This window comes from Leptopilina heterotoma, unplaced genomic scaffold (genome assembly GCF_015476425.1).
Source record: "Leptopilina heterotoma isolate Lh14 unplaced genomic scaffold, ASM1547642v1 Lhet_550, whole genome shotgun sequence".
NCBI classification, from domain to species: domain Eukaryota; kingdom Metazoa; phylum Arthropoda; class Insecta; order Hymenoptera; family Figitidae; genus Leptopilina; species Leptopilina heterotoma.
In genome coordinates this window covers 20,599-30,022 of record NW_025111120.1, presented here as the reverse complement: position 1 = coordinate 30,022, position 9,424 = coordinate 20,599, and the positions used below count along the sequence as shown (strand labels likewise).

Here is a 9,424-nt window from a genome sequence, read left to right as displayed (position 1 = left end):
CCGCGTTTTTTCTTTTCTGGAATTTCGCAAGTTTCTGCTGTTGTTTCATCTGTTTTATCTAGATTATAAATAATAGGTAAGTATAATATTATAAATTTAACTTTTTAAATATTATATTAGTCACATAAATAATAACGACGGTCGTTTAATTAAATAATTTAAAATTATTAATATTTTAGTAATTATTACTTTATTGGAGGAAATTTTACTGTCATTTTAAAGTACCTGATGTATCAACTTCCTGTTGAACGAGATCGTCTATTGGTGCAGATAATTCTAAAAGAATTTTGCGTTATTTTTAAAATTCACACTTGAATTGGAGTTATTTTAACATGGTGCATACCTTTTTGAGGAAGTTTCTCTTTAACCTGATTGTCAACTAAATTAGAAGCGTCTGAAAAAATATTAATATATTAATTTTTAAGTTTATTTATTTAAAAATAATTATTTTTTTTCATATTGCGAATAAATTATATTTAGTAATTATTATTTTCTCACCATATTCGTTAATCGAAATTTTATCATATAAATTGTCTAAAATTAAATAAATATTTTTAACTATCCACTCTCTAAATCTGAATTAGTGCGGGTTCGTTTACCAATTGGAATTAGTAACATTTGTTACTAATTTTTAGTAGTTTTTTTTACTAATTGCTAGTAGAAAATTACTAATTTAATTAGTAGAACGTATTTTTTACTATTTTAAATTAGTAAATTTTCTACTAAAAATTAATAAAAACAGTTACTAATTCAATTGGTAAACAAATCCGCACTATTTCATTAGTAGAAAACTACTAATTCAGATTTAGAGAGCACTGACCGACTCTACACGAATAAACTCTCCAAAATTAAAAAAAATATATTTTTAACTATCTATTGATCGACTCTACATGAATAAACTCTCTAAAATTAATTTAGAATTTTTCGTTATTTTTGAAATTTACACTTGAATTGGAGTAATTTCAACGTATTGTATACCTTCTTGAGGAATTTCCTCTTCAACCTGATTGTCAACGAAATCGGAAACATCTTAAAAAATATTAATATATTATTTTCTAAGTGTATTCATTTTAAATTCATTCATTTTAAATATATATTTAAAATGAACGATTATTTTTTTATGTTGGAATAAATTATATTTAGGAATTATTATTTTCTCACCATATTCATTGAACGATATTTGATCAAAGTCTATAATTCAACAAGATTTTCATTATTATTTTTTGGTTATTATTATATTTTTTTTATTTCTATTACCTAGTGCGGGAACAATTGGACTTTCAATCGATTCGTTTTCTGACTGCATTAAACCAACCTTTTTTATTTTCATGCGCAGCTGGGCAGATACAATTTCTATAATAAAAAGTCGTAAGTTTATAATTAATATGCACAACTGGTAGATATATTTATTGAAACAAACTCAAAACGACATAGAACTTTGTATTATATATCCCTCGGAGAACCCTCGGAGTTTTTTTTAAAATTTTTATCTAGTGTTTAATATTTTTTATAAGGATTTTAAAGTATACAGACTTATTTTGCAGAGTTTAAAATATATTTTTAAAGAATCCTTAGGTTGATAAGATAAACAGTTCAAAATTGATTGAGAATTTAAAAAGGATCTAAAAGAGAGAGTTTTTCAGGAGCTACAAGCTAGTGATGAATAAAAATTGTTTTCTTTCAATTTAACCTTAAAATTCAAGGTCAAATTATTAATTTCAATTTATCTTAAAATTGATTTGATTGACTTGTGACAAACCCTTTAAAAATTACTATTCACACTTTTAATTCGATTAATTTTAATTATTAATATATTAAATCGAAAAAAAGATATTTTCAATAAAGTCAAAATTTTGGAACTCCGTAACTCAAAAAATATTTTATCAAATTCAATAATAATTAATATTTACACTTCTACTAATAATAGTAACATTTTGACAAAGTTTCGAGAAAATTTATTTTTTGACCTAGCCAGTTGAGGAATTTTGCCCTATATATTAAGAGGGTATGAAAATCTTTATAACCTTCGGTAATTTTGTTACACTCCATGATTGAGTTTTGCGCCAAAAGTTCAGTCTCTTTTTCGGAATCTAAAAGTTTTTAAATATATAACGATTATTAGATTAATGTATGAATATGTTAATGAATGTTATTTTGAATTTTTACGTACATATTTGATACAATACTGTGTCATAGGCTAAACGTCTATTTACATTTATTACATTATGGAGGAATCCTTTCAAAGATAATCTAAATTTGAATTTAAAATAATTGTTATTTTTTATATAAAAAATTTTTGTGTTAAGTATTGCTTCTAAATAAATTTAGTAAATCTGTGCTACTAATTCATGTATAACTTATATAAACTTGTAGCTTAATTTTCGCCGGCAACCATCCGACAGTTAATGGTTAATAATTTTTTCTTACTTTTTGACTGTGAGTGTTTCTTGACGATCTTTAATGAATTCTTCGTCCATAGTCCAATGCAAATTTCGACCCTGTTTTAATTTTTGCTCCTCATCAATTAGTTTCTCTAGTTTCTTATCTTCCTTTTTCATAAGCTTAACTAGCACTTCTAAAAAATAAATTTTAAAAATCAAATTTATAGATTTATAATTTTAAAGAAACTTTGCTTCTTAAATTACAAAATCACCACAAATTCTAATACAAAAAATTTTTAATTTTTTCTACTTCTGACAATAATTTCATTTTAAATAACTTAATTTTTAAACAACTATCATAATATTATTACTTAGAAATTATTTAATGAAAATTTTACTTAAACATTACAATTGTCTTTATAAATAACGAAATTAATGTAGGAAATTATATGCTGGTTAAGAATTTTTAATTATGAAAGATTTCGACTATTGCTAAAACAAAAAAACTAATTGCTAAACTAATTGCTACACGGAGAAAACTGGAGTGTTAAATTTCGAATGTTAAAAATTTATTTAGTCATTCTAATCTTCTTCATAATATTACTTACACTTTACTATATTTTTTCTTTCGTAAAAGTTACACATATTTTATTATTTGTTTTACACTCCAGGAAATTTAAACTAACCAGTTTTTTAGTTGAAGTAACTAACCGCAAATGCAGCTAAAAAATGAACAACGATAAATAAATTTTGACGTTTAAAAATATGGGTTATTGTTTATTTGTGATTTATTTCTGTGGATGTTATAAAATAATATTCTCTATTGAAACAAAATTTAAATTAATTAAAATGTTCAATATTTTAATTATTTTTCTTTTCAACAAAAATTTTTTTTTAAGAATTACCTATTACTAAAAAGACTAAATGAATTCTGAAACTCTTTTATTGACTGAAAAGTTAAAAACTACTTTAAAAAATCAAAAATGTTCTGCGATTTAAAATTTTTATTATCTAAGTTAAATATTTTTAATTGTTTAAATAAATTTTTTACAAATAAAAGTTTATTTTTAAAAATCTAATTAAACAGACAAAATAAAGTACTACACATTCCTGGAGTGTAAAACTAATTACGTTTATTTTACACTATATAAATAGTAATTTATAAACAACAGAGTGTTGTCCTATAGTTGACACTGAAAATTTGTCAAGTTTTACAATCCTCAGGGTAAATTTAAATATCCTTTTTTCTCCGTGTAATATAGTCGAAATCTTTCATAATTAAATAACGAAATTCTTTTCCAAAATTCAATTATTTTCAAAAAATTTCCGAATTTCAAAGATGTAATGTATGAATGTTTGAATTAATACGTTAAAACTAATATAGATGTCAGTCCATTTCCGGTTCCGTTCATTTCAGTTTAGCATAGCGCTTGTCGAGTCAGTCGGCTCTCAGCCCTTGAGCTATCGTTACTGTCGTATCTTACTTTGTATCTATTTTATGTATATTATTATAAATAAAGAAATATAACATTGGCGACGAGGATAAAAACGAATTTATAAATCGTATTGAAGTGAAGTGTTAATGACTTCGAAACAGAGTGCAGATGAATTGGTGCAGTGGGAATCTCGTTTGAGAGACGCAGCACATAAGTGTGAATTGAAAACGACCGAGTTAGACAAAAGGCATAACGAACTTTTAGCTCAGAGGGAACATTTGAGTCGAGAAAGTCAGAGACTCAACGAATTAAGAGCAGGAATAGAGGCTGATCGAAGAAATATGGCGTCAATTGTTGGTTCCATTAACGAGTACTCTCGTAAAGAAAATTGGACATTATGGTTCGAGAGACTAGGACAATTTTTCATTGCAAATAGTGTGCAAGAAAATAAAAAGGCATCGCTCTTTCTTACATTGCTTGGAGGAGAAGGTTACGCGATTCTAAGGAATTTGTGCGCGCCAGATTTGCCATCGTCGAAAACGTTTACCGAATTGGCAACCATTATGAAGGACCACATGGAGCCGACGCCGAACGAAATTCTCGAGCGCTACAAATTCCGTCAGTGTGTACAACGCGAGACTCAAGAGGTAAAAGCGTTTGTCGAAGAAATTAAGAAAGCTTCGACGTATTGTAATTTTGGTGCAAACTTACAAGATTCAATGAGGGATCAGTTTGTTTGGGGATTAAGAACAGAAGCGCTACAGAAACGATTATTAAGAGAAAAAGATCTAACTTTCGTCAAGGCGGTGGAATTGTCAACAGCGTTCGAACTTGCGTCGAAGGGGGCAGCAGGGATGAACGAGTCGACCAAAAAAACAGAGCAGCCGTCGGTAAATGTCATCAGGGATAAAAATCGTTTTAAGAGTGGCAGCAGTGGATCTTCGGAAAAACAAACAGATAAGACTTTCCAATGTATGCGTTGCGGGAAAAGTAATCACAGTCCGGCCAACTGCAAGTATAAATCGTATAAGTGTAACAGTTGTGGTAAGGTAGGCCATCTAGCAGGTATGTGTAAAACTAAGGGTTTTAATTCGAGTCAAGAAAAAACAAACAATGTAAAATTTAAGAAGCAAAATTTTAATAAACAAAATTTTTTAGAAGAAAGTGAAAGTTTAGTCGACGATTTCGAAAGATTATTTGAATTGGAGGACATCGTTAAAGTAAACTGTATTAAACCTTTCGAAATAAAATTAAAGTTAAATGATAATATTGTTAATTTTGAAATAGACACGGGTTCTCCAATTTCAGCAATTTCAGAAAATTATTTCAAAAATTCAATATTTAAAAAATTAACGTTAAATAAAACTGATAGGAAATTTCAAAGTTATTTGGGAGATCCCATAATTCCGTGTGGTTTTTTTGAGGTTAAGGTTGAGTGCAATGAAATGCAACGTAAATTAAAATTGTTTGTCTTGCCAGGGAAAAGCTTACCTATTTTAGGCCGAGACTGGATATCTAGCTTGAATTTGGAATTCAAAAATGGCTTGGGAAATGTCAAAAAACTGGATATTGCAAAAATCGACGATATTGAACTATTGTTAAAAGAATTCGAAGACACATTTTCAGATAAATTAGGGAAATATAATGTATCTAAATTGAAATTACATTTAAAGGATAATGTAGAACCAGTTTTTTGTAAACCAAGACCAGTGCCTTATGCATTAAAAGTAAGGTTAGAAGACGAACTTGACAGACTTCAAAGATTAGAAGTATTAAAATTAGTCGAACATGCGGACTGGGCGACACCCATCGTCCCTATTTTAAAAAATAATGGGGAAGTTCGAATTTGTGGCGATTACAAAATAACAGTTAATCCTTGTCTAAAGATAGACAGACATCCAATTCCGCGGACTCAAGACTTATTAGCGACACTTAGTCACGGTACAGTGTTTTCGAAACTGGACTTATCTTTTGCGTACTTGCAGGTAGAACTTGACGAATCATCGAGGCCTCTTACCACTATTACCACTCATAAAGGGTTATTTGAATATAACAGATTAAATTTCGGGATTTCTTCGGCTCCAGGGCTTTTTCAGAGAGAGATGGAAAAACTTTTGTCAGGAATTGAGGGGGCCGTTGGTTTTTTCGATGATTTTATTGTTTTGGGATCAACTCGAGAGGAACACGATTCGAGATTAAAGGAAGTTTTGCGTCGTATCAGGGATTCGGGTTTAAAGTTAGGGCGAGATAAGTGCGAGTTTGCTAAGGATAATGTAAAGTTTTTAGGTTACGAATTGGGAAAAAAAGGTATTAGCGCATCCCAGGACAAGGTAAAGGCAATTTTAAAAATAAAAGAACCAACTAATGTAACCGAATTGCAATCGTTCATAGGAATAATGAACTATTATTCGAAATTTATTAGAAATTACGCTAGTATGATGTACCCGCTGTATAAATTGCTAAAAAAAGATCAAAAATGGAATTGGGATCGTGAAAGTGATAGAGCTTTTCAAAGTGCAAAAAAAAGTTTGATGTCGAGTGAGGTTTTAATGCCATATGATACAAGGTTGCCAGTTAAAATCACGACTGACGCGTCCCCTTATGGTTTGGGAGCAGTATTAGTTCATGTGTTGGAAGGAAATGTTGAAAGGCCCGTGGCTTTCGCTTCGCGAACATTAACAAAGGCGGAGTCCGGTTACTCGCAACTAGATAGAGAAGCTTTAGGAGTAGTCGAAGGGGTCAAATCATTCCACCAATTTGTCTACGGTAGACATTTCATACTCGAAACAGACCATAAGCCGTTAATATATATATTCGGAGAAAAAAAAGGATTACCTCAAATGGCAGCGAGTCGAGTCCAGCGTTGGGGGGTATTTTTATCAGGGTACGATTACGAAATCAAATTTCTTAAGGGAAAAAATAATCAGAGCGCGGATTTTTTGTCTCGTTACATGGGTCCATCGTTAGTTGATCTTGAAAGCGGCAATAAAGATGATTTTACATATTTAAATTTCGTGACCGAAAATGTTAAGTTAATCTCAGCTGAATCAATCAGTGAAGAAACAGATAAAGATGACAATTTGAAAAGAGTCAAACAATTTGTTTTAAATGGTTGGCCAAACAAAGTGCCGGAATCGCTAATTCCGTTTTCAAGAAAAAGTAACGATTTGTACATAGATAAAGGGTGTATTATGTGGGGCCATAGGGTCGTCGTTCCGAAATTATTCCGTGAAGAATTAGTAAAAGAATTGCACAGTTCACACATGGGAATTGTGCGAATGAAAAGCATCGCACGATCGTATATTTGGTGGCCTGGTTTAGACAATGATATAGAAAACATGGGCAAAACATGTGTGGCTTGCTTAGAAAACGCGAACAATCCGCCCAGAGTAACTTTGCATCCGTGGAATTGGCCAGAGGGCCCTAATCATAGACTGCATGTAGATTTCCTTGGTCCGGTAGAAGGGGATATGTACATCGTCATAATCGACGCATTTTCAAAATGGATTGAGGTCAAAAAAATGAAAAATATTACAGCCCCTGAAACCATTAGAGTATTGAAGGAGTATTTTGGAGTATGGGGATTACCTCTAAAGTTAGTATCGGATAATGGCCCGACGTTCACGTCACAATCGTTTTTGGAATTTATTAAAATGAATGGTATCATCCATGTAAAAACTGCTCCTTATCACCCGTCAACTAACGGGGCCGCGGAAAATCTAGTCAAAACGTTCAAAGAAAAATTTATCTTATTAATGAGCGAAAATGGAAAGGATAAACAGGACGCATTGGTCAAGTTTTTATTCCATTACCGCTCATCGCCACATTGCACGACAGGGGTTTCTCCGGCAGAGTTGCAGTTGGGAAGAAAATTAAGAACGCGTTGGGATCTATTAAAAACCGAGATAAGGGAAAGGGTAATTAAAGAACAAGGGAAACAAAAAAATTATTACGGGGGAAACAGAAAAGTTGAATTTAATGAACAGGAGGTGCTTATGGCCAAAGACTATTCGGGAAAAAAGAATAAATGGTGTAAAGTACAGGTCGCAAAAAGATTGAGTCCAGTTTCATACTTGGTTCGCACTTGTGACGGTAGAGAATGGAAACGACATGTTGACCAATTGCGCTCTTGTCATTTAGCTTTCGAAAAAAACAGTCCTTGTGATATAGAAATGTTAGACTCTCACAAAAATTTTGTAGAAGACGTCGTTGTTAAACCTATAGAGTTAAGCTCCGTAGAAAATAAAAATATTATGATCACCGACACCTCGGTCAACGATGTAAGAGCCGAAAAAGAGTATGTGGAGCAAGTCGAACAAAAATCTGTTGAACCGGAACTTAGGCGTTCTACGAGGATTAGAAAACAACGAACTATTTTCGGTGTAAATGCTTAAAGGTTGTAACTTAAACTAACCCCGGAGGATTGTAATGTATGAATGTTTGAATTAATACGTTAAAACTAATATAGATGTCAGTCCATTTCCGGTTCCGTTCATTTCAGTTTAGCATAGCGCTTGTCGAGTCAGTCGGCTCTCAGCCCTTGAGCTATCGTTACTGTCGTATCTTACTTTGTATCTATTTTATGTATATTATTATAAATAAAGAAATATAACAAAAGATTTTCAATTTCTACTATTTTAATAAACCCAAAAGAATTTAATTTTTTAATAAAATTTTACTCAACCATTTAATTATTTTCATAAATAATTAAAATTGCACAGAAATTCAATAATTAAAAAGTTTTTTATAAATTTCTTCGCAATAATTCAATTATTCTTTTAAATAATAAATTTGCTTTAGGAATTAAATTATTTTCATAAATAATAATGCTCATTGCAGAAGTTCAATTATTTTTATTTCAATTTTAATAAAATTTCTCGAAAAATGTAATTATTCTTAAAAAGTTGATTAAAATTCCTTAAAAGAATTCAATTATTTCAAAATTGGTTAATAAAATTATTTATAAGAATTTAATTTTAAAAAACAATCAATTATTCAATAAATTATTTACTTTTGCATTTTAATAAGGGGCCGTTCAAAAAATACGTAACGCTATTTTTCGGAAATTTGGACCCCCCTCCCCCCATGTAACGCAATGTTGTATACATTAGCGCCATTTTTTCTGCTGACCGTAACAAATAGCTTGACCCCCCCTCCCCCCTAAAGCGTTACGTATTTTTTGAACGGTCCCTAATTGAATAATTTGGAAAAGGTTTCAAATTAAAATATTTGAAAATTTGGATTTTCTATACTACTAACTGTCAATTTTGAAGAATTATTTTTTTAAAGAGTTTAATTTAATCTATTTTTTTTTAATAATTGAAAGTTACATGGAAATTTTTTAAAATTCTCAGAAATTTTCCTATATTTTCATAAGAAAATTTTCTAAACGTTTAAGAGAATTTTTTCAAACTTTTGGGATTTTTTCTACATTATTTCATGGGAATGATTCTAAATTCGTAGAAAGATTTTGATAATTTTTTTTTAAAAATTCCCTTATTTATATTAGTAAATTTTTTTAAATAATTAGTGGAATTTGCGTCTTCAATTTTTTTGGGAAAATTTCCAAAATCTTTCTTATATTGTATTTAATGGAAGAATTTTCGA

At 30.1% G+C, this 9,424-nt stretch overlaps 1 protein-coding gene across 1 annotated transcript; it reads left to right on the top strand.

Annotated features, from left to right (window-relative positions):
* The first annotated feature begins 3,963 nt into the window (after positions 1-3,963).
* On the top strand, positions 3,964-8,211 carry LOC122508717 (uncharacterized protein K02A2.6-like). The gene has a single exon (XM_043622232.1). The coding sequence runs from the start codon at positions 3,964-3,966 to the stop codon at positions 8,209-8,211; it is 4,248 nt and encodes a 1,415-aa protein (XP_043478167.1).
* Positions 8,212-9,424: the final 1,213 nt, after the last annotated feature.